The 25,760-nt window shown below is 41.5% G+C and overlaps 1 protein-coding gene across 4 annotated transcripts in view; it reads right to left on the minus strand.

The window, feature by feature from the left end:
* The window catches only part of GOLGA4 (golgin A4), an 840,043-nt gene that overhangs the window by 645,539 nt on the left and 168,744 nt on the right, over positions 1-25,760 (minus strand). For 2 of the 4 annotated variants that reach the window (XM_085607534.1, XM_085607533.1), the window contains exon 3: positions 19,284-19,382. The exons of the other annotated variants lie outside the window; for them this stretch is intronic. In XM_085607534.1, coding sequence (XP_085463660.1) covers positions 19,284-19,382 — 99 coding nt within the window. The remainder of the gene's footprint in view (positions 1-19,283; positions 19,383-25,760) is intronic. 4 annotated transcript variants of the gene reach the window in all.

Below are 25,760 nucleotides of genomic sequence, written 5' to 3' on the forward strand. Positions count from 1 at the left end.
GAGGAATTGCGTTTGCAGTAGTATCAAGCATTTTATGTAAAACATGGACCAAACAGGGGTCCATGAGAAATCCTGCCTTAATTACCAATGCCAATAATGTGGTATTTTCACCTGAAGGAGAAGAAAACAGTCTTTAAAGGCTGATGAATTAGCAGAGAAGCTATTTCATATGCACACAAAAAGGAATAGGAGGAAAGAAGAATAGGTGTGGATGAGTGTGAAGCAAACAAAATGCAAAATTTGTTAAAAGTGTCCCAATCCACGAATAGTGGCATGCTTCATCATCAGGCTTGCTAACAACATCCCCAGCAGACCAACGCCTGGGATAGAGCATAGGGGAAGGGAGGACAGTACAAACGTAAAAGTGTAAAGGATCTTATTGTGCAGAGACTTAGTATAACTGTGATTAAAACTAGCTCGGGAATATTCCCAACATTTTATTCTTGGATTTCCTGGCCAGGATTAAAAATTCCCTAACTGACGGTGATGATAGGGTCAGTTATTTTCCCTGCGTCCCTCCTATCTGCAAAATTGTCAGTGGCAAAAGTATGTACAGAAAGGTCTTTCTGCTTCTTTGTCTAATATTCTTCTTTTTATTCTTACCCTTGCCCAGCAGGGTTTTGCTTTGGGTACTCTTAAGGGTTATCTTTCTGCTCGGTCAGATTCCTTGAGGCTGCCATTCCAACCTTCTTTGTTCAAATCCCCTATTGCCAATAGGTTTTTAAAAGGGCGTGTACATATGTTTCCACCTATGCCCTTTATCATGCCACTGTTCAAGCAAAGAAGGCTTGGGTCCTTGAGCTACCTGGACTGGACCACTATAGTAGTTTTCAACATATAGGATGTCCAGATAGATCCTTTGTAACAAATTAATAGGTAATCCGGACCTTAGTCTTTAATTCTAAAGCCAGTGTGATTTATTTCACTTTTCTTTTACAATTTTTGAAAAAAGACTATACCATTATTTTCATGTCATCTTGTCGGGAAACACTTTTTAAAAATTGACATTTGCATGTAATCTTCACTTACACAATCATCATATACAAACAAATTATAGTGCAACACAGTGAAATACGATAAATGTGTGTGATATTCCAAATTGTGATAAAGTGTGATAAGGTACATGTGACCAGTCCTTGATTAAAAAACACTGGGCGGACACTAAAAGTTAGTTGACAGAAGCTTCTGACTACTGTCCTGCCCATGTCATACACTCTGGGATTTATAATTTTGAAGGGTGTTGTCCTTGCGGGGAAAGAGGATGTACAATATTCCCTATATGCCTTTTCCCCAAGAGCTGGAGTTAACGCATTTCGAACCCTATCTTGCTGGGGAAAGGGGAGGGGGGGGGGGGGGGGTTCTCCTCAGGACTTGGACTTGGTCTTGAGAGCTACAAAATTAAATAATAAACGTATATTTGTAATTGTGAGGGACCTGTTCCACATCTAAAACTCTGTCGATTATTTACAATTTATTTCAAGGTACCTGCTTTGTTGTGGAAGTACCAGAAGGTTGATGTTCAGTGACGAACGATTCATGGAGTTGTAACTGCAGATGTCAACATTAGACATGTATTATAGTCATTGTATGCGAGCCTGTTTGGAGTGGTAATATGGAATTAACAGTAAACACGGTACCTTTTGCCTTAAAGGGGTGCCGGAATATTGTTTGAAAAAGTAGGTCTCTGTGGGTAATATGTTTCTTTTCCCATCCGTCAACTATTTCACACTGGGTCGTTATCTGCATTAAAATCTGCTATGCCCTGGCTAGGAAGCAGCCTCCTGAAGGCATACGAACCCATTCTACCAAGGTGAAGGCTGTGACCATGGTTTTTGATCGTGAAGTGCCAGTCCTGGACATCTTCTAGGCTGCAACATGGGTTTCATTGTACACGTTTGCAAAACACTACTGCCCAGACAGTCAGGTAAGTAGGGACGGGCATTTCACCTATTCAGTCCTGCAGGACTGTTTATTCTGGAAAATCTGCCCGCCGCTCACTGACAGTAAGTATGACTTTGGTATCTATTCAAAGGTAAGGAATCTGCAGCAAGAAGTCTATCAGATGAACAAGTTACTTACCTTCGGTAACACATTATCTGGTAGAAACAATATCTAGCTACAGATTCCTTACAGACCCACCCATGCCTCCCCGCTCTGCTGACTCATTTGTAGGTCTAGGGTTGTTCCCTTTGCAGGGCCCTAGTTATGACATACATTAGTCAGCTCACTTTATGGCTCTGAGCTTCTGGCATGGAAAAAGTGAGAAGGAACTGACACTGCACGCCTGCGTGGTATCTACATAGGTGACTGCGATGCCACAACCGATGCCAACGAGCCCGTCGACGTTACACGGAGTCGGACGGAGACACCTGACGGCGCGCAGGGGTACTGCTCATGCAAAAAGTTTCCGGATCCAGTCTGAAGCCTGGGAAATTCAAAGGTAAGGAATCTGCAGCTAGAAGTCTCTATCAGATTAAGTTTAACATATTCTCAGTAATCTAGGATGGGGAATGACACCCTGGTGGCAGACAATTGGGTTGCGGTGGCATATTAGACTCGGAGGTACAGGCACATAGAAACCGATACATAAGTTTGGAGGATACAGTATGAGAGCCCCCTCCCCTCCTCAAAAGGCAAATTGACATGGTGGCTTCAGATTGGAACACTCCCATAGGCACACTGCATGGTGGAAGATGAAAGTGTTGTGCTCCTCATTCTGGAGGGCACAACCTGCGCTTGAGGCAAACAGCGAATGTCACAGCAGTACCTGCCTCAATGAAAATGTAAACTGTCCAGTCACTTCAACGCATGATACACAACACCTGATACTTTAAAGTTACACAAGTGTCAAGGTTCGGTGTGTTTACGATGTACTGTATAAATCACATGTTGCATACCACTGCCTGGTCGGCTTTCTTGATGGCAGATGCAGACAAAATTTTATCTGTTGGAAGCCAGTGGTTTCTTTGCCACTCCACATTCCTCCACGGTAACTGAAATGTGTTTGTGCTTTGTGTTCAGTAGCGTATTTATTTTGGGAATTTGTGTGATCCTGATTTATTTGCTGATCTGACTCGTTGAGTTCAGCAGGATTTCTCCTTTCTGTAAAGCGAACAAACACTCTGAGACTTTAAACGTGCCTATTTCAAAGTGGAATACTCTGCTAAAACAGTTTCCATTCATTTAAGGCTGTAAAGGAATAAGTATAAGTAAAATAAAGTGGTGCAATCATGCCGCAAACTCTCAATTTTTGTGCTGCAAAACTACCATTTTTGTGCAGAAAAATTTGAAAATCTATGCCGCAGTATCCTGGAGGGTCTGCTTAAACGCCTCAACCCTCAGTAGTGTCATCAATGGCCCATGGAATTTGAGGTATAGCTGGACCCGTTGCTAAATATGCTCCTTAATTTGGAGATCGGAAGCAAGGTCGATTGGCACTTAATGTCCTTGCGGCTTCTCTTTCGACAGAGAATGGCGGGATGGATTTGAATCACAATCCGACTTCTTGTGAAGGACATCTGTTCTACTTGTTTAGAAAGTGTCCTTTTTTAAAAGTCACAAAGCACACATACCTTCCATTAGTTTTAAAATGTTACCATTTTGAATAATTTATGTCAAGTACATCTTACTATTTGGAAAATATGAATGTGATTTACAATAGATAAAATAACCTTGAATGGTATTTTTAAATTTTCATTTGTGCTAATATCTACATTATTGTTCTTTTGTATAGTGTTCAGACAATCGGAAGGTGTCTATGGGGTACTATAGAAACCTCAGGGATCTATGCATGCAGTTTATACATCAAAATGGACTGGACACAGTAAATAATATGTTACATGCATATATAATATACATTGCAAAGTTTTTACCCGAGTTGTTACTTCAAAAGAGGTGTGGCGATTTTGTGGCACCCCTTCCCACGATGAAGTCACCTGAACTATGATCAATAACTCATCTGTTATATTAGGACTTTTTCCCTCCTTTCGGGGTTCAAAGAAGGATGTCCAGTTGGGGGGGCGTGGCTACCGTGCCACGCAAGATGGCAGCTCCGGTGTGAGCTCCGTTGCGACGCGGAGCTAGGAAGAGGATTTCAACCGCTACAAGAGCCGACCCAAGGTTATGAAGGTAGCGGACGTCTCCTGTTTTATGGCGGCTCCCAGCTGGTCTGCTTTTTGAGTGCGGAGCGCCTGTATTTGGCCTAATTTGACTGTGTCTCTTCCTCTCCTCACGAGCGTTAACGGCCGTCATTTTGTGTGCACGGCGACCGTCGCACTTGAGGAGATTTTCACGAGTGGTCTCCTGGGATATTGCAGGCGTACCACGTCAGCTGGTCCTTGAGCGCCATGTGTTCACTGTGTCACTGACGTAAGACCTGCCTGTTAAATGGTACCAGGATTAGGTGTTCATGGGGACACACAGCACAAATGAAAATAGCTAACTGACTGACTAATGGCAAAACAACAAACCTAATACCATATATGTGACTCAACCTGCTGCACATCCGGAAGCCACAGTGCTCCAGGGCAGCATGAATGGAGTACATTTTACCACTGGATTCAAAAACTAATGCTGCAAAGGAAACGAATGAAAAAAAGTACAGTCATATCTACAGATGTTGTACCATACCTGTGGCTTAACTGTGAAACAGCTGATTGCGTCCCACTGGACCACATCTCATTTGAGGCAATCTTTCAGACAATTTCACCAATTAGTCATAATTACAAGATTCACTGATACAGCATAAACCTGCTTAATTATTAATGGTTAATGCTAAAGGGCGCTAAAATATCCAATCCTGTAGGCATGGCTACCGTGCCGCACAAGATGGCGGCACCGGTGTGAGCTCCATTGCGACGCGAAGCTAGGAAGAGGATTTTGACCGCTACGAGAGCCGACCCAAGGTTATGAAGGTAGCGGACGTCTCCCGTTTTATGGCTGCTCCCAGCTGGTCTGCTTTTTGAGTACGGAGCGCCTGTATTTGCCCTAATTTGACTGTGTCTCTTCCTCTCCTCACGAGTGTGGACGGCCGCCATTTTGTGTGCGCGGTGACTGTCGCTCTTGAGGAGATTTTCACGAGTGGTCTCCTAGGATATTGTAGGCGTACCACTTTGATATTTTCACACCATTTTCTTCATTTTGCTGGGCTACTGCAAAATGCTTATGATGAAGAGTTTTCTGCTGAATGGACATTCCTAATTATTTGATGGCATCCTTCTTCATGCAGAGCCGCATTTCTCCAGTGCCATCTGCCTCGGTCTTCATCTCATGCATGCCTGTGATTACCTTTATTGTGCGCACTTTCATATATAGGTTTGACAACCTATTAACATGCCGTACAAAGGTTAAGCTGTTGATATCCTTCTTGAAGTAACAAGCATATTTGGTGATTTAGTAACCTCCCAGGACTGGTGTCTTTGATCAAATCTACAGATTGTTTTCACCTCCACTATTTGCTCTGCGTGCTGTTAAGTTTTCTCATCAGTGTGTTGTCTTCTGAAGGGTCGTGAATGGTTCATCATATTGTGTGTGAAATTGCTACTCCTCCAGGTTGCTTTTCATAACTTTTTGTCTCTTATATATGGGAAGGATCTCTCGTTTTGAAATTGATCCTACTTCCCATCCTCAAAGTCACTTCGTTAAAATGGCCAATGAATCCACTTCCTCCGCGAGGTCATCTTCGTCAGGCGCCAAACCAAAAAGAGCCAAGAATGATCCTCCATCGCCTATTCAATCTTCTTCTAATCCGGTTTTAGATTCCATCTTGGAGGAAATTCGCGCCTTAAGGCCATTCATGACCGCCACTAATGAAAAATGACAATTGATTGAAGATAGATGGATCAACAATGTCTGAAATGGAGCAGCGAATCAGTAACCTTCAAGATGTGACTACTAAAATTCCCTTGTAGTGCAAGAAATTCATTAGCTCAAACTCCACACCGAGGATTTGGGAAATCGCAACAGAAGGAACAATCTTCGCCTGTATGATTTACCGGAAAATATCGAAGGCCCGGATCTCCTTTCCTTTTTGAAGAAATTCTTGGCTGATCTTCTCGACCTTCAGTCGTCAGCTCCCCTCAACATCCAACGAGCTCATCATCTTGGCGACTCCAACCTCCTTCTACTAAACCACGCGGTAAAATTATGCTGTTCCTTGAATTTACTGACTTGATGCGTGTTCTTAAAATTGCTAGAGAGAAACGTCGTCTTGTTTGGTAGGGCCATAATATCTTCATTTCACAAGACCTCTCCAATGCTACCAATGCCAGGCGTAAAGAATTTCTGTCCCTTCGGCCTCACGTGAGATCTATGAATATTCGTTATGGCATCCTTCATCCTTGCTTTTGCAAAATCACACATGAAGGTGTTCCCCGTACCTTTGAAGACACTCTCCAACTAAAACAATTTTTACACTCCATTACTCGAGCGCCTATGGATACATCTGCTCAAGGCTCTTGAACTTTTTGTGCCCTAATATGGTTAATATTGTTAATTGCTAATGTTTTGCAATTGTTACTGTTACTTCTCGTCTAGCTCTTAATATTTCTCATCTATTGCGATCCTCAGTGGTTCCAACAACTATTTGCTTTTCTATTTCTCTGCTTATATTATATCGTATATTATCCTCTCAATACTTTTCTTATCCTCTTCCCCTCCGCGTCTCTGTGTTGTCTTGTCTGTGTTGTCTGTCTTGCCATTGAGTGCGGACATACCCGGTTTCTATTTCTTACTCTGTTTCTTACAGATCTGGCTCTTTGTCTTTGATCTGTCATTTCTTACTTTCTCTCATTCTGACTCTTTTTTCCTCCTTGCTTTATTCCCCATCCCTCATTTTTCCTATCTTTGCTTATCTTCCCCTAACTTTTCCTATTTATATATGAATATCTTTTTTTGTGCTTTTGTGCAATCCTCTTCATTCTGTACGATTCCTTATCATTTATTATCCCTTGTTATTTCTTTGTGTCATCTATTATTTATAAATGGTGTCTTTATGTCTTCATTATTACTCTACTCTTGTTCTGTACATTTCGTATTTATTACCTCTCTATTGACAAATAGTGTCTTTTTCCTCCCATTGTTGTCTCTGCAGGGTGTCATTATTGTTCCCGTATCCTGGTTTGTAAAGTGATTTATGCTTAATGTTGTGTCGTGGAACTTCCGTGGTCTGGGTCACCCTGTCAAGCGTCAGAAGGTACTTTCTCACTTATCTAAGTTAAATTGTCAAATTGCTTTTTTACTGTAACGATGTTGAATCTCTTAAGCTTAAATGCCAGTGGGTGGGCCAGGTTGTTTTTTTCACCTGCGGTCAACCGCAAGGGTGGGGTTGCAATCCTCTGCCATAAATCTTTACAAATCCAAATCTTGTCTACTGAAAATGATACAAATGGACGTTGGGCAATACTTCAGGCCAAGGTCCATAATAAAGAGATCACTTTCTTTAATATTTATGGACCAGTCAAACCTGATCCTGTTTTTTGGAACACGATTAAATTTAAATTATCTTTTATTTCCAATCCCAATATTATTGTTGCTGGAGACTTTAATAATTGGCTAGATCCATTTTCCGATCAAAATTTAAATTTAAACCCGACAAGTCTCATAAATCATTTCAATCTGCTATTGCCTCTCGTCCACTTTTTGATGTATGGAAAACCTGAAATCCGGACCAATATGAATTTACTTTCTTCTCAAATGTTCATCATACAATGTCACGTATTGATCATATTTTGGTTTCAAAATCCTTATTACCCTCTGTTCAATACTCCAAAATTGGTTCCATTTTTATCACTGACCATGCCCGTTTCCTCGTCATTTGATTTATTATCCCTTACCAATTCCAAACATGCCCGATGGAGATTTAACAACTTTCTTCGGTCTGACCAATTCTATATATCTGAGGCTACCTCTTTCCTAAATGAGTTCTTTCTGTTTAACAAAGATAGTGATACTTCTATTCATAATAATTGGGACGCCTTTAAGGCATCCTTTAGGGCTTTCATACACGGCCAAAAAGAAGAAATTACTACATTCTCAATATTTCTCTGCTCTTAAACACATTAAATCTCTAGAACACTCTTTCTTCACTTCTAATTCTTCTTCACACCTCCGTGACCTCATTAAGGCAAAATCTAAATTAAATAAATTAGCTACAATTGATGCATGCAATATTTTGCTTAAAATAAAATCCAAATATCACGGGGGTCAAAAAAAAACTGGTAAAATGTTGGCTATCTAAAAATCAAAACAGAAAAGAAAACCATTGGCCCGATTCGTAACACTACTACTAATAAATTACTTCACTCAGATTCAGATATTGTTAATGCTTTCCAATCCTGTAATCACTCTCTATATATGGATGATACTTCTCCCTCTGCTAGTGATACTCAATCTTTCTTTGATGATCTTCACCTGCCCCGTCTGTGCCTGATGATATGTCTCTCCTTGAAAAAGATACATCTCTCCAAGAGATCCTCGATGCTATTAAATCTTTGAGGGCCAGGGCTCCCGGTCCAGATGTTTTTTCCATTGAACTAATCTCTTCTTTCTCCTCTATTTTTGCTCCTCGCCTACTCGAACTGTTTAACTCCATCTCTAAAACAAAACCTGAGGGATCCTTTTTAGATGCCCTTGTTGTAATCATCCCTAACCCAGATAAAGACCATACCCTTTGCCAAAACTATCGACCAATCTCATTAATTATGACTGTCAAATATTTGCGAAACTTCTTGCCTCTAGACTGGATACCGTTATACACCTATTAATCAAAACTGACCAATCCGGTTTTGTCAGAGGTCGACTTACCACTGATAATGCCAGGATGTTTTCTAATGTTCTTGCATTGGGGAAGGGATACCCTGACCCTCTAGCTGCATTATCCCTTGATGCAGAAAAAGCATTTGATCGTGTAAATTGGCCATTCATGTTCAAAACTCTTCATTGGTTCGGTTTCGGTCCCAAATTTATTTCATTTATTAAATTGTTGTATCTTGAACCCCGTGCATCTATTTCTGTTAATGGTCTTTTATCCCCCTATTTTAACTTACATGGAGGGACTAGACAGGGTTCTCCACTTTCCCCGCTTTTATTTCTCTTAGGTCTTGAACCTTTTCTTGAACGCATCCGACATAACCATTTAATAACTGGTTTTCAACATAAATCCCATTTATATGCAGATGATATTTTGATCAATCTCTCAAAAACCCCTACCTCTCTGCCTCCTTTCCTACAGAAAATTGATGTATATTCTAAAGTTTCTGGCTACAAACTCAACTTTTCTAAAACAGAGGTATTTCCTTTAAACTCCACCTGTTATCAATACATATTCTCCGACACCAATTTCAAATGGTGTCCCTCTAAAAATTAAATATCTGGGTGTATGGTTTTCCTCTAACATCCCTCATACTCTTCTACACAATTTTAATGCACTAAAAATGAAAATTCAAAATTCATTGAAATTCCTGATCCCCTCTTTTTCCATCTTGGTGGGGTAGATGGGACACTATTAAAATGACTATTGTCCCCCTCATTCTTTTCTTACTTTCCATGTTACCTTTTAAATCACTAATTACTATTTTAAACAACTTAACTCTCTCTATATTAAATTGTTGTGGAATAATAAGCCCTCTTGTATTGCCTTATCTAAATTAATTAAATCAAAAATTGAAGGATGTGTGAGATTTCCTAATTTCAAATTATATCATACTGCTTTTTTACTTAGACAATTCTATGCTTTAAATAAGCAGAATCAAGATTCACCGATGCCCAGATGGATTGACTTTGAGCGCTCCTTGCTACATGAATTCTCCTTTTCCGACATCTGTTCTATGTCTAAATGTACCTTCATTTCTCAGTACTCCATCTTAAAATACTCCCAACATTTGAATCATTCACGGTTTACTGAGGGTGCCACCTTTCAACCAGAGTTCCTTGCATCTTCCATTTGGTATAATAAATTCATTAAATTTCGGCATAAGTCATTCTACTTTAAACATTGGAAAGAAAAGGGTATTTTTTATGTACACCAACTTGTCTCTCATAATTCTGTCATACCCTTCACTATATTACAACGCTATGACTTACCTCTATCCTACTATTCCCAATATTCACAAATATTCAATGTCCTACAACCATTCTTGTTATCAACATTTTCCTCTGATGACACCTCTTCTTCTACATCCTTTTCACCCTTGACCCATTTGACCACCCTCATTCCCGACTACACTCCCAAAGCTTCTGTTATATACAAGTTTCTGTCCACTCCCATATCGGATAGACCAAAATCCATTATCGAATTAGCTTGGGAACAAGACCTCTCTATATCCCGCTCCACTAAAAGATGGAATAAACCATGGCATAACATTTTCACTACTTCAAAAGCTGCTAACATTACTCCATCTCTATTTTTACTTTACAACAGAGCGATTTGCACGCCTGTTCATATTCATTAGATTAAGCCCTCTTCCTCCCCCCTTTGTTGGTCTTGTCTCTCTTCGGATGGCACATTGTTACATTTATTATATTATTGTCCCAATGTTCTTACATTTTGGAAATCCATTTGGTCCATGTCCTCCAAGATGTTTCATTGTAATATATCATTATCAATTCAAAATGTATTCCTTGGAACCGTGTCTGTTGATTTTTCTGACGTTACACAAAATTTGAAATTGTTTGACCTTTTCATTTCCCTTGCATTTAAAGTTATTTTAACTTGTTGGAAGGATAATTCTAAAGTATGCACGTTAACGTGGTGGCACCTTATTTGCAATGAACATAGAATCTCTACTGTTTCCTCATCAACATTATCTCAGAAAATCAAATCTGATTTATTTTGGATTCCCTTTACAACTTTATCTTCTCATCCTTCTATACCTTAATTACTTTTCTCATCTTTTCCCCTTTTCCATCTCCTCTCCTTTCTCTCTTCTTGTCTTTCTTTTTCTTTTCCTTTCTTTTTCTCTTTTCCTATTTCTTATCTTTAAAACTTTTATACCACTATCACCTGTCTTAAAACGTACCCTTATTCTTCTTCCTCATTTCTCTCTAATAAGATGATTTCCTTCCCCTCTCCTTATTACTGCTAAATTAGATTGTTCCTTATTATACATTTTTGATGATATACCTTTTATTACTATATTGTTCCATCTTATTCTTTGTAATTTTTGGTACTTTATTTTGTATCAATAAAATTATTTAACAAAAAAAAAAGAAGGATGTCCAGCGCTGGTGGTTAGTGCTAAACAAAATTAATTAGAGGATAATTCATGCTCCTTGAATCCGAGGGGCGTTTATCTATTCCTGAATCTTTTATATGGACTATTAGTCTGGTTGGCTGGGCATTCTGCAGGACACGCTAGACATCTCACCTTGAAGAATCTGCTCATATGACCCGAGCCCTGTGCCAGCCACCTCTGTGGCGTGTTTGAAGGCATTGAAAAAAAATTAATAGAAGTTGCCATCTCGACCCTGGCTCCTCAAAGTTAAAGCAGAAAGTAGGAAAATTCATTTATTGTTAATTACTCTGATAGGCCAAGAAAAAATGCACTTTCATGTATCTTCGGTCTCAAAGCATGTTACCAGACAGGAAAGTAGACAAATACAGCACTTGAACGAGAGAGTGGGAGACAAGGGAGAATGAGAGGATGGCCAGAGAGAGCGAGATAAACAAGTCTTAGAGGTGATCAAGAGACATTTGAGAGACAAGGACAGGCATGTGGGAGAGAGACGTCACAGAGATCTACAAGTGGATGCTGAGAAACACAGAGGTGGAGACAGGTGAGAGAGTGAATGAATACCGATTTATAGAGAGCCCTGCACACTCTATTCGGTATCTCAGCAAGAAAAAAAGGTTCATTCAAGAGGACGAACAGTTAGCTGGCCTGACTAAAAAACATGTTTTAAGAGGTTTCTGAAACAACTCATGAATGTTAATACAGCAGACATTATCCGTTAACCCGTTCCCTGCTCATGACGGAACCACTCCGTCATGAGCCACGGGCGCCGTGTGCTCATGACGGAGTGGTTCCATCATGCTGCGGCCGTTGGCGGCCGCTCCGCCCACGCGGCACTGATTCCCCGCCTGTGCGGGCGATCAATGCAAGTGGGCGGAGTCGTGACGGAACCACTCCGTCATGAGCACAGCACGCCCGTGGCTCATGACGGAGTGGTTCCGTCACGAGCATGGCGGCGCCGCGCTGACCCCGAACCCCCCAGCGCCGCGGCGGAATTCGTACCGCGGCGAAGGGGTTAAAGAGTCCCACAGTTTTGTTGCAGAGGCATTGTGGTTACTTCAATAGACTGAAATCCAAAAACGCCACCTGTCAGGAATAACTCTACTAGGGAACAGTGTGAGTATGGAATGTGAACATGCAAGTCCTGGATTGAGACAGCCTTCTAACAAAGCCAGCCACTATTTCTCTTCTAACAACCATGTGGAGTCTAATAAGACCACACCATGCATCTAGCCACCTGCTTCCGGCTCATTCATATCAGACAGGTACACAGACACCCACCAAGCATGTCTCATATGGAGGTAAACAACGCCCCAGCGAAGGGAGACCCGACATATTTTACATGGAGATGGCAACCAAGCATCTTTCGCTAAAGGGAAATGCCTACCCTTTCACTATATTCAAAGTGTCACCATCACAATTGTCTGAATGTAAGGGATGAGAGAGCAATAGCCACTCTCCAAGTTAGCGAAGTACTTTGGGCGCCCACTCAATCTCACAGTATACTTCTACATTATGTAAATTGGGGGGGCTCAGAATGCAGTCAAGTTTATCGCACTCACACAGGTGAAAAACAGAAAGATATACACAAAGCAGGGCAGCATGACTATCTAGAGCCATACTCTTGGCTTTCCATTCCAGAAGACACCAATCCCTGTCACACTACCTGGTCATGCATCAAGGTAGGAGACTCCGTCATCTAACTTGTAAATAATCCATTCCCATGCAACAACAGTGCCTTTTCTCCACACAGAGGTAAAATACCGGAGGGGAAACGGATCACTGGGGTATCTTCAGGTTCTCATCCTTCATAGCCATCACCCACTTCAGTTGTATATGATCCATCTAGCCGCAAGCTGTGTTCCAAACAAATGGTCCTGAGGGGGCACACCATTAAATTGCATGCTTTCAATCAAGTAATCTGCAGCTGATAAAGGTCACCAGTTGTTTCTTTCTTTTCTTGTTGAGCTGCCCAACTCATTTGTCCGAGGCATCCGTCTGGACCGTCTTGAAAGTTGACCATTGTCAGGCGCTTTCAAAACAGGGCATGAGAAACTGAGGCCCTCAGATCATTTAAGGCCTTCAGAACCTCTTCAGTCCAGAAGTCTTTTTTGTGGCTACTATCTTAAAGGCAGGACTGTCAAAGGGGCCACTGTGTATTCCCAAGGCTTCCTATAAAGGCCCAAAAATGCCTGTTGAAGTCTAAGAAGATTCTCACCTGGATCTGGATAGTGGGATCCTCCCAGAAAAACAATACTTGGACTTTCACCTCCATGGGTCAAATCTTTGAGTCTGGCACTTGCCTGTCTTGATGGTCAGTCTGGCTTTCAATTTCTAATCATCACTGGCTCCATTTGCTCCTTGAGGTCCTCACATGACTTGAAACAAGCCCCACAAAACACTTCCAGTCTAGATAACGCATAGTTGACAAGGCACTGAAAGGTGGCAAGAGCATGAATCAGTACAAAGGCCATTACCTTAAACTGACAGAGGCACACAGAGTGGAGAAAAATGTCTTCTCCTAGGTATCGGGTGTCAAGTCGATCTCCTAGTAGCCAGTGGTCGCAACAAAAGTATTCATGTACTTTGATGCTTCCAAACTTATCAACCTGCTATTCAGCTCAAGATGTTGGAGGTAGGATATCTAGTTTTTTGACAGTATAGAAGTGCAAGTTCGTTGACCCTTGCTTGAGTACTAGTAATTCAGATCGAGCCTATAAGCTGAGTGAGCACTCAATTACACACAAGTCCAGCACCTTGAGCACCTCTGCCTTGATGCATTTCTGGACTGTTTCTGCCATCTGGTATGTGTCGCTATTTAACAGGCATTTTATCCTAGTGTCTACCATCAAAAGAGGTGGGTGTGATGCGTGGGAATAGAAAGAAGAGGTGAGGAAGGTAGCCCAATATTTCCTTATGCTTAACCTGCTGGGCAGTGGTTCAATTAGAGGCAAGCTTACCTCCTGCTAACGCTCCACCTTTCTCTTCTCCTTACAGCAGGGCAGGGTGAGGCCTGCAGCCCTTTTCAGCCTCTTCAGTAAGGTCAGCTAGTCTACAGCCCCTCCGGACTTAGTGTTTAAGCCTCCTAACGTTGGGGTTCCTTTGTGGCACCTAGGTCAACCAGATAGCTGGCATCAGAAATCCATTGGACAACAGCATAAGGGCATACCATTTGTCTTCCACAGCTCAAGGGGCAAATACACTTCGGATGTCACACTTCCTGACCCTATATGTAGCCAGAAAGAGTAGCCTTCTAGGTGTACCACCACTTTATCAGTGCTTTACCACCCTGAAGGTTGGCCCATGCATTTTGCATGAGAAAAACAGAAAAGTAATTGGGGGAATTCTTTCAAGTCTCAGTCACTGCCAATCACTCGGTAGTAGTCCAGTTCATACTTTTTTGCCCACTATACTCCAAACAGAGACCAGATATATGCAAATCGGCCTTGGTCATGCTCCAAAAGAAAGAGTCCAATCTGAACTGCCAAGCCAGGTCCCCTCTGAACAGAACACATCAACTCCAGCCTGACCAGGCCTCATGAGCAAGATATAGTTTGAGTCTTGTGGCCATCTTATTATGGAGGCCCGGGGCGTAATCCATCACATCATGGGTTCCCTCATGGACAAAAGCTTGCAATTTAAGTGAAGAAAAAAAGTAAATCCAAAAGAATCAGGCACTGGGTGCCAATCTGTATAGTAATGGCATACTGGAGCTCCCATTTTCACAATCTTGCCCACACAGGGAAGTATACAACTTTATTAACCACCGTATAAGTAACGAAATAATAAAGCACAAATATCCTATCCCTCTGATCTCCATTCTTCATTTTATGTATTTATTTTATTTGAAGTTTAAAAAGCACAAACATGAACCAATGGTATATGAGCGCTCTACAAAGAGCAACCCATCCCTTTACAGAACAAATAAAATCCCTTGAAAAAGTACATTTACAAATCTAGTCTTTCACAAGGTTTGCAGGTCAATGATATCACAAGAATCTTGTTCAAGAGACTGACACTCCTGAGAGAACACTATTGGCACCAACAAATAAACTTTGTCAAATTACAAAAAGTAACAAAATAGTGCCAATACAGTCATCCTTTTGGCTCTTAGCAGCATTTACCGCTGTTGATAGGTCATCCAGCTTAAGTGCTTGTTGAAGTTAAGGGTGGCAGGGAATGCCGTTGACTAAATATCTCCTTACTGTGTCAATAAGTTGCTGTCATGGTGATGTGCAGCGTCCCAGGGATCCTCTAATGTGCACATGGCTTCATGTATATTTAGTGAGCCCAATAGCGAAACTTACATTCTACTGACAAAAGGTTTTCAAGCCAATTAAAATTAAATCTAATTTATAAAGCCCTTAGCTGCCAGACTAGGCATCTCGGAGTAGAGGTTGGCTAAAGACACACATACATTTCTTGAAGTTTGCGGTTGAAGATCCATGTTTTTACGTTGATGACTAAATTGGCTTGCCACTGTAATATGGCATAGAGAGAGTAGAAGGGAATTCCAGGTTTTGGAGGCCAGACAGGTAAAAGAAGGGCCCCCGTGGATCAGGAGCCTGAACTTGGGAATCATCAGCAGCAGGACATCCAAAGATCTTAGAACTTTTGCTGATTGATAATGGCAAGGTCTACGGCTCAAGTATTTTGGAGAGGTGCTGTAAAAAGAATAATGGGCCAAAAACGAGGATTTTTAAAAGTTTTTGTTTTTTTCTGGCAGCCAGTATAACTCTTTAAGGCGTATCCTAACTGGTTATCTACGAGGGACATGCAAGGTCAGCCTTGCTGCAACATTTTGTACTTTCTGCAGGCAAGCTAATAAGTAGTTGGGCAAACCTAAACATAAGATATTGGCATAGTCAATTTTCGAAGTAACTGTTGCATGCACAATGGTTTTTCTGGTTTCAGTAGGCAAATAGCCCAAAGTTATCTTCAATTACTACACTAGAGAGAAAACTCTACGTGTGCAATGTAGAAGCTTTTTGCCATAGTCCACAGCAGAATGGCAACATTTGAAAAAACTTGCGCCCCTATATAGAAAAAAATTGTAAGAGTTCCACCAACAAGCAATGTAATAGTCTTTCTTTTAATGTGGTCAATAGATCTGGCATGTGTGGTTTATTTGTCCAGAAATGTTTAAGTGGCCACAAATGGGTGAGTTAAAATAAAAGGAATATGCTTGTTATAAGCAAAATAAACAAACAATCTCAAAGATGTACACAGACAAGAGCCGTTTAAGTGAGTAGGTGGTTGTAAAACATGCACAGTGATCAAGAAATAAACATTGGCAAAGACAATAGGCCTGTCTTTTGCAAGCTGGTCCCATGGTTAACTTTTTTTATATTTTTTTTATTGCAAGCACATTTCATATAAATAAAATACATATATTTCAAAAATGCTACATTGTACCTAATCCACAGCAGGGATTACTGCAGGATAGTGTGACAAGGAAGCAAAACGGCACTATAGGGCTTCTTTTTTATATATTATTTATTTATATCACCAGTGCACAGTCTCGTGGGGGGATACTTTTTCCCCATATACTTTGCATGAAGTATTACGATACTGCCTGGTCCTATGTGCCTTACATGGTTTTTTTTCAGTGGGGCACTTCTGGATGTATCCAGTGGCTTGAGGGTGGACATTGCTTACTCTTTGAGAAGGTTAGATAGCCTAAAAAATGAGTATCATACTACACATACAACTATCAAAACTAGCATCCTTGTGATTGCTAATTATTGAAATATCATGAGCATATGCCATAGATCATAATGATCATTATTTTAGAATACATGGTAAACGACAGTGGACCCACCACACACACGGGCCACCATCGTTTTGGCCATCTTGATCCTTGACTGGCCAGTATATTTTGTATTTATAAACACTGCAAACTGAGTGACTAATATCTTGGGTCCTGATGAATGCCCTGGAACCCCTTTAAGGGACCATTTGCGGGCAGAAACATGTTAATCATTGAGAGGGGCATATTTGGTTTACAACCCCGGTCCTCCTTTTAAAACTATCCCAGTGGACCTACGGAATAAAGTTATTTTGGCCCCCCTGGAGATAATTTTAACAATCACCACACACTGTATATTCACTTGCACTCTGTCCCTCACTGACATCATTCCATAGCTCATCAAAACATCTCTGCTCCTCCCAACTAGGGGAGTTGTAGACCACACCATGGACCTCACAGTCCGGTTGTGAGGAGGGGACCCAATGATGAAGCAGGTCCCCCTCAGGTGAGTGAGGGTTCTCGTCCTAAGAAGGATCTCACCCTTTTGAGCAAGTCCATTACACACACGTTTATCAACATAGGAAACAGCTCTTGGCTATGAACTAGCTGCTAGCCTGCTCTGTATTATAACACCAGGCGTACTTAAGTGTGAGATGCAACTATGTTACAATGTAATTCAACACTTCAACTTTAAAAACGAATGCAGTCAAAATGAATAACAGCTATTTTAAGTTAATATGACTAATAAAGATTATAAAAAACACACTTTGAACCAGCTTTGCAACTGAAGAGAAAGGAACTATTTTTAGACAGATAGGCACAAGATCGCTTAGACGTATTGCAGTCACTCAAAGTGAATGGGGCCAGTCATTAAAATTTGCTGACCTGTTACCCAATGGTGTATGCTGTGCTGAGCGGAAGAAAAATGCGAATGACAATTTAACAGACCAATGGGTGGAGCCCGGTAAGCAAAGATTTTTTATAAATGTATATTATGTAAGATTTTTCGGGAAAATCAATAGTCTAGCTAACAGCTAAAGATGTCTCAAGGGACATACCTACAAGGGGAAGAGCCTTGCCTCTGCGGGATGGGGGAAATGAATGGAAGAGAGGAAGGATTGAAGCAGGCATTATACACACAGACCTGTTTAAGCGGGATCACAGACCCAGAAAGGGTGGTACTGATGAAGTACACGGGAGCAAACGTGGAGAGCAAAAAAAGTGAGGCAATCGCTCGAAATGGATACACACAAAGTTCAAAGAAGCAGTAGGTTAAGACGGTTACCAGGAAGGATAGCAGAGAACCAGAGCACAAAATGGATTAGACAAAGGGAGGTGGGATTGGGGGAGAGGTGGGTGGAAGTTCCAAAGAGAACAAAAAGCACACAAAGAGACAGAGTAAGATCACTGTATGAAAACAACGAGCCGAAAAGGAGAGATCAAACCAAAGGGTGCCATGCCATTCGAACAAAAATAAACAGAAAAATCAACATTTAAAAAAAAAAAAAATCACCGATATTTATTAACAGCGGTAAACATGTATGCGTAACAACACCCAGAGGTTCAGCACCCTTCCTATGTCCTGGTTTTAAACAAAGGACAACTTCGAAATCCTAAGTACAGGCCGGACAGCCCTTCCGTTCGAGTCTACTTTTTTCCCGATGCTCCACGGGTCTATCCGCTAGAGGGCAGCCTGCTCAAGAGTATGCAGCTTAAGGCGGCCATGAGTGTATCCGTCATGACAGCGCAACTTGGGTTTCCCTTGATTTCGCTAAATTGTACAAACGACTTATTTTCAAACCGAAACCCGTGATGCCGTAGGCTACAACTGCAACTTTAATGCACGTTACACTCAGTATATTACATTATAGTGAAGATGCTCAATTGAAACACAGACGAACAATCTAAAACTAGTGCGTTAAAGAAATTACAACCCATATCGACTGCTTGAAATGTTTATGGTGCCGTTTACAGCTCCTGGGCACTGGTTGACAAAGACGTGATTAATCCATGTGTTGTGCAGACTCGGAGGGGCGCGTGCCGCCTCCGCAATAAGAAATAACAGACACAAGCATGTTAATATTTTTGTTAAAAGGTCAGTGCACGTCAGCCATGATCTACGCGGGTACAGCAGAGCTAATCTTAGTACGGGTTAAAGGTCAAGGGAGGCGAGAAGAGGGGGCTGCACAGCAGACCTTTGTGAAACTAGAAGCCAGAAGCAGTAGCACTAGTTTGCGTCCTAGAATTACTGTCGTCCCACAGCTCCAGGCATTGCTGCGGGGAGGGCGGGGGCGGGCGGGACTCACCGCGCTGCCAGTCTGTGGCTTAGGCCGCTTGGGATCCTCCACGGCAAAGATAGTGTACTCAGAGAGGAGAGCGGGCTCTGCTATCATCCCGGCCAGCAGCTGTGGCATTCGAGGCAGTAGCAGGGAGACGGAAATAAAACAGTAATGAGGGGAGACACACACAGCGCTGTTAAAATAGAACCCAGCAGAAAGCAGTACACAGCAGACAGATCCGAAACAACGCTTACGTGTCACGTTCTAAATCAGCTGGAAGAAAAAAATGCAGGCAAGAAACATGAACGCGTAAAATCATTTAAGACATATCTTAGGATCCTTCGATCACCATACCAGACACGGGAATTCTGTGAGTGATGAAAAAATAAAATAACGGCACAGAAAATAGTTTTCCTTTTCTCCTATGGTGTGACAATGATATTCAATATGTATTGTGACAACCAAACATCCCTTTCGATCAACCAGATTTACTTGCACACTTTGTTAGTTTTGATACCATAATCAAGGGACATGGCATAGGCACCAAGTGTGCGAAACTTTGTCCAGACACTTTGACGAACATAATTTTTCATTTTCGACATGTACTTTAGGTATAGGTCTAGCAGCTACAGACTGGCACCCCAATTGGCTAAAGTAAAGGGCTAGCACAAGCTGAATTAATCACACACCAGTGTATTAACTATGGCTTAAAAAGACCACCATTAAAGATCTCACCCCATTAAAACAGTAACAGCGTATCCAAACCACTCACAGAGGTGTTCAGTGTAGAATTCCAACATTAAACATCTTTTTAGAGTTTAAACTCAATTACTTTTCTTAACTTATTATTAACTCATGTGAGACTAAATTTTAAAATGGGGCATAACTCCAATGGATGGTGTTTTGGAAGCCACGACACTTTGAAATATATTATCTAAGTACCACCCTTTCACAAGGAAACCAACCCCATGGTAGCACTCTATAAATATAATTGCAAGAAGTAAAGGAAGTAGTAATAGAAGGTCATTAACAATTCACATTACAATGTTCCTGTGTTACATAAAGTAATTACAGTGTTGAAACTGTACTAAAAGCAACAAACTCTCGCCAGGAGTTTTGCAAAAGCTCAGTGCTAAACTCATTATTACCTTTATATACTTCTTCCTCGTCCAAGGTTTATTAAGAAACTGAGACCCACATCTAAGACAAGAATTTGCTACTATTTTCTTGTCGGATGCTTGTCCCACCTACCCAGCATGGGGTTACAAAAGAGTCCAGAATCCTTACTGAATATTCTTATTTCCATCATAAGATAGGAGCTTGCTGGAGGGCTATGACAAGTAATAATAACTCCATATTGCCCCCTGCCAGCCTCGGTGTGATTTACAAGTAGGATGTAGGACATTGTGTAAAGTGCTGTTGGGTCAAGAATCAGGAAGTTCAAGAAATAAACAAACCCTTAATAAATCCTTCTTAAGTTGCGCTGTCAGATTCTGGAACCCACAACTGCCTGAGATGAGATTTGCTCCAGATCTGTTGAACTTTAGGGAGCTCAAAAGTCAAGTCTTCAGGAAATACCTCACCAAGGAAGGATGCATAACCGTGCCCATAGACTGAAAATGTCACTCGTCATATGACAGTCACCATATTATCTACTATTATGCCTGCTCACGATGACCTCAGTTACTGCATGACACCTTAAACCTTTAAATAGCATACACCAAAATCATCCTTTATTTGTGAAAATATAGGCTATTAGTTGTCAGACTCCAATTTGTTACACAAAACCCTTTTGTATCTTGGTCTCCAAAGTGTGGCACTGTCTATTTTTAGTGCTTCTAAGCCAATGTACCTACCTTCCTTACGAATGAATCCAAGAGTTTACCTTCTTGATCAGGAAATATTGTGGGCACAAAATTACAGTTACAAGAAACTGCTGTAGATGCAATGAGCCTATTTGGAGATAACTTTCCATATACTCCTAGTATTGTTAAGCTCATCATTTATTGGCAGGTCTGGCAGCTACTGCTTTGATTATATATGGGTCAAATACCGAAGCTTTAAGTGTTTGTGAAACTTTTAAGCAATAGCAAGTCATACGAACAATGAGAACAATGCTCTGTTTGCTGATTAGGCAAAGTAGGAAGCAGGCAAAGTTGAATCTTTCTCTAGCCCTTTCAATCAGTGGTGTAATTCACAGGGTCCATTCGCATGGATGTTTTAGACTATACAGCATCTTACCAAAAAGTGAGGTGGGTCTATGATCCTCGGCACTGTAAGGAGAAATACCTGTGAAGGAACTCCAATTAAAGTAATATCCTGAAGGATTTTCTTTCTTCTCTTTCATTTGATGACTTTTTTAAAGTTACTTTTGAAATACAGTAGATAGGAGTTTGAAAATACTTTGTAAGTTGGACTTTTCTTGCATCCTGGGCCGATAATTGAATGTGGGATGCAGAATGTATTTAAAAGTGACCACTCAGAATTGAATCACCCCCATCTTCCATCAGGCATACAAATATCAATTATGGTCTATAATGCATTTTCTAGTGCCCCTGATAATATAGACCAAAGGAGAGTACCCCATGAAGAAAAGCATGGGAGTCCTCAAATGCGGTGGCTTCCATGTATTGGAACAAGCATGTCTCATAATTATAAGATTAATGTAATATGGTGCGAAATGTACACTGGCTCGCAAAGTACTGTGGCAACTAAGAAAGACACAATGCAATATGTTAGTAATGCGTTAAGGTTACTTGACGAATCTGGCAAGAGAGGTCAGTGGGAGCATTTAAAACTTTTGTAAATAACAGACAAACTGCGGGAAATTTACTTCTTGAAATGTTTGATTTCACATGAAATATTTCATTCTTGTGCACTGGACCAAGGGTAGGAAGCAGATTTTCACATTACAAGCATGTTAGATCTGAATCAATTGCAGGTGGATCAAAATTCGGTGGCAGCTGTGCACCAACTTGCACAAATAAGATGAATATCAAAGTAGCAAACTAATGGAATCTAAGTTCATTAAATCTATGTTTATTTCAAGATACAGAACATCAATGTCATAGCTATGCCACAAACACTTGTGGTGTATAGATTTGTTTACTGCATAAAATGCAACGCTCCCATATTTGCTATATGTGAAGTGGATTAAGCAATTTGACAAAGGCGTAATTTGCTGAGTGTATTCCTCTACTTTATGTCATGAAATACCTTACGCATGTCTTTCCATATGTAGTGATTTCCAAAACATTCAACATATGCCCTACAAATACCAGTATCCCAAATTATGAAAAAAACACGTACTTCTATCAACAGCATACAAAAACACACCAGACTACATTTACAATACCTTACCCATTCCTAGTTTGTATTTTTTCAGTAAAAAAGAATTTAGGTAACAAAATCTTGAAAACCGAGCACGAAAATATTTGCAATGTGCCACAGGCTTTAACATATTCACCGTCATCATTTAAATCTTTCCATTTAAATAGATCTGTTATTGCTCCAACTATTCAGCAATGTTTCTGAAACCCGACCTGAGCAAGCAAGATTCTAAGGCATGTGTTAATACAATCATAGAATATAAATCATTTAGAAGAAATTCATGCAAACTAGGAAAATCTAGTTTTACTCAAGTTGTTTATTCAGCCAAGGTAACTACCCACCTATGCCAATTGTCAGCCACCGTCAGCCACAGTGAACCTTGAAAAAGTCGGGTAACTAAGAATGACAAACCACAGGTAGGGAGGGATCGAAGTTCTCAAAATGATATAAAAACACAAGTACCACGTCACTGTGTGAATGCTCTTTGCATATTTATAAAAATTATGATCACAGGTTAGCATAAGGCCAGATAGCCTTCTTTCAACCTATCATGAGAGGTATGTCATACTAAAAACAAGCAAGAACGTCTCTGAGCTTGAGATCCTTACTAATTTAAATCGATTTTATGGAATAGGTGTTAAAGACAGAGGCTCCTGTGCCAGCGAATATCATCCGTAATCTGGGGATCTATATTGATTCTGATCATTACCTGAAAAAATAAATATCCAAGGTAGCGAGAGCATGTTTCCAGACAAATAAACCTATGCATAAGATCTTGCCTTATGTGGACTAGAATACCACGCGCTCATAGTGATGGCCATAACCCATTCTCAACCAGACGATGGAAACAACATCTACAGAGGGCTGCCTGAGAAATTTTAAAGGTGGCTACAGTTGGTGCAAAATGTTCCATCCAGTTATTGACCAGGAACAGAAGTAGAGGCTATATCACTCTCCTCTAAAGAGGGTCAATTAGCTACCTGCAAAGAAAAGAGTTCTCTGCTTGAAGCCTTTGCCGAACTGCATCAAATAATTCTCAACTCGTCATCTCCTTTTCGAATCTGGAAGTTTAACATTCACGTACCACAGAGTACCTTCCGCTCTACTGGCCAGTTCTTGCTGAACAGTCCCAAAATGAAAACAATCATTCCGAGACAGAGCTTTTCTCAGTAGCCGCATCAAATAATGGAATAAGCTGACCCGAGCTCACAATCCTTCACAACTTTGTTTAAAAAAAATTGAAGTTTTCCATTAAAACCAATAAATCATTTTTTTTATTGTAGCCTTCCAGGTTGTCTTATAATCCCTACATCACCATGACGCGTTGGCATATGCATGAAAAGCAAATACCAATAAGATAGCAAAGAAATACGAGGTGCCTGGCTTGCACTATGGCTCTGTTTTGGCTGCATATAAAAGGTGTGACAGGTTCTGCCTGTGAAAGCATCAAATTACTCCCTAGCTCCTGGAAAGAGCTCATAATGCAGACTAGAACTGACATTTGTAATAGGCCAGTGAGAGGTTTCTTAAGCTCAGAAGAGTTGATTCCTCAAGAGAAAAACTGGATTTGTTTTTCAGGTGATGTTTTCACGCTGCGTCATGCGGAAAACACGGGTTTGAGAAATGTATATCGTGAAGTGTCAAGAGTACAACATTTCACTCTGGAAGGTCTCTGTATTTTTGCTACCTGTACCTAGAGTGTTTTATGTAGCATAACAATCCGTTTAACTGTACCACACAATACAATTAACTTAATTAATTAATTAATTTCCAGGTATAAACGAGTCCATGGTTGTTTTGCTCATTTTTGCCACTCAGTTGAATATAATCTTAACATTTCAACAAAATTCAGGCTCTTAGTGTATCTAATTGCGACGATATGGGTGTTCAAACCTTTATGTCAAATGAATAAATGAAAATGAGTTGGGGGCGTAGCCTGACGACAAGGGGATTAAGCGGCGACGCCCGGAAGCTCCCAGCCAAGCACCACTATCCAGTAACATGCGCGTTTCTTCTGCCGCTATTGCCCCCAAGTTGACACTAACATATCGGGCCAGGTTGTACTTAGCAGTGGATGCGGCGACGAGGCACATAATTTGTGCACAGTCCAAGTTGTTTGCTGCCGAGAGCCACCGTGAGGAAATCCAAGATGCCAAACAACGGCAGAACAGGGCCCTGAGGAGACGGCCCGCGGGCACTGGAGCTGCATACCGGCCTAGCCTCAAGACCGTAGACCTGCTGGGAGACCAGCAAGCCACGGCAAGGCAAGAGAGATTGGAGGTCTTCGGACGGAGCAGCCCGCGCCACGGAGCCGCATTGTAATAGCAGCGGCTGGACAGCAAGGGTTGCCTCGCAGGCACTGGCTACATACAATACCCCTTTCCCATAAACCCTCGGGTGGGGGCAGCAACATAGGGCCAAGCTGGTCTGAACATTGTACTCCGACGGAGAGCTCGACTGGGCGGAGCTGGTCTGCCTGGGTTGGACTCGGTGCCATTGCGTCCTTTCTTTACACTCACAGTGGTGCCCTGCCTTTGACCTTGCTGGCGAGCATTAGGGGTACAGGGACAGCCTAGGCCGTAGGAAGACAGCTGAGCCCAAAAACTGCGTCCAAAAGAGACTGAAACTGCGCTGTTACCCAACCTGGAAGACATGGTGTGCACTGGGCCATTGTTTCCTCTTGTAGGACTGGTGCAGCACTGTGGGTGGCAAAATGGTCTGACACTGAAGGAGCAGGGACGCCCTGAGGCGCATGTTGCAGAGCAATCCTGCTGATGGCTGGGACTCACCCAGCTGCCACAATGCAATACCATTTCAGTGGATTTGCAAGTGGGGAAGGATGCGGCATTGGAGAGTCACTTTGTGTTCCCCATTCTACCGGGTGCAGATCTGGTCCTCTCCCTAAGACTTGAGCCAGAACCTGCTGCGCAGCCACCCCTATGAGCCTGGACCTCATAGGGGACGGTGCCCACCCAGTTATGATATCGGGACGCCATGGGCAGACATACTAAATGGAAGGACTGATCTGGCGATTACAGGACTACTACTACTAGAATTGATCCTATGGAAGATGACACTGCAGGTTCATCCCGAACCACCGTGCACACTCCTGCAGCCACACTGCGGCAGAGCTGGGGCCTGTTACTAGGGCAATGAAGGACCAAATGCTGGAGA

Source organism: Triturus cristatus, chromosome 5_2, assembly GCF_964204655.1.
Source record: "Triturus cristatus chromosome 5_2, aTriCri1.1, whole genome shotgun sequence".
Lineage (NCBI taxonomy): Eukaryota > Metazoa > Chordata > Amphibia > Caudata > Salamandridae > Triturus > Triturus cristatus.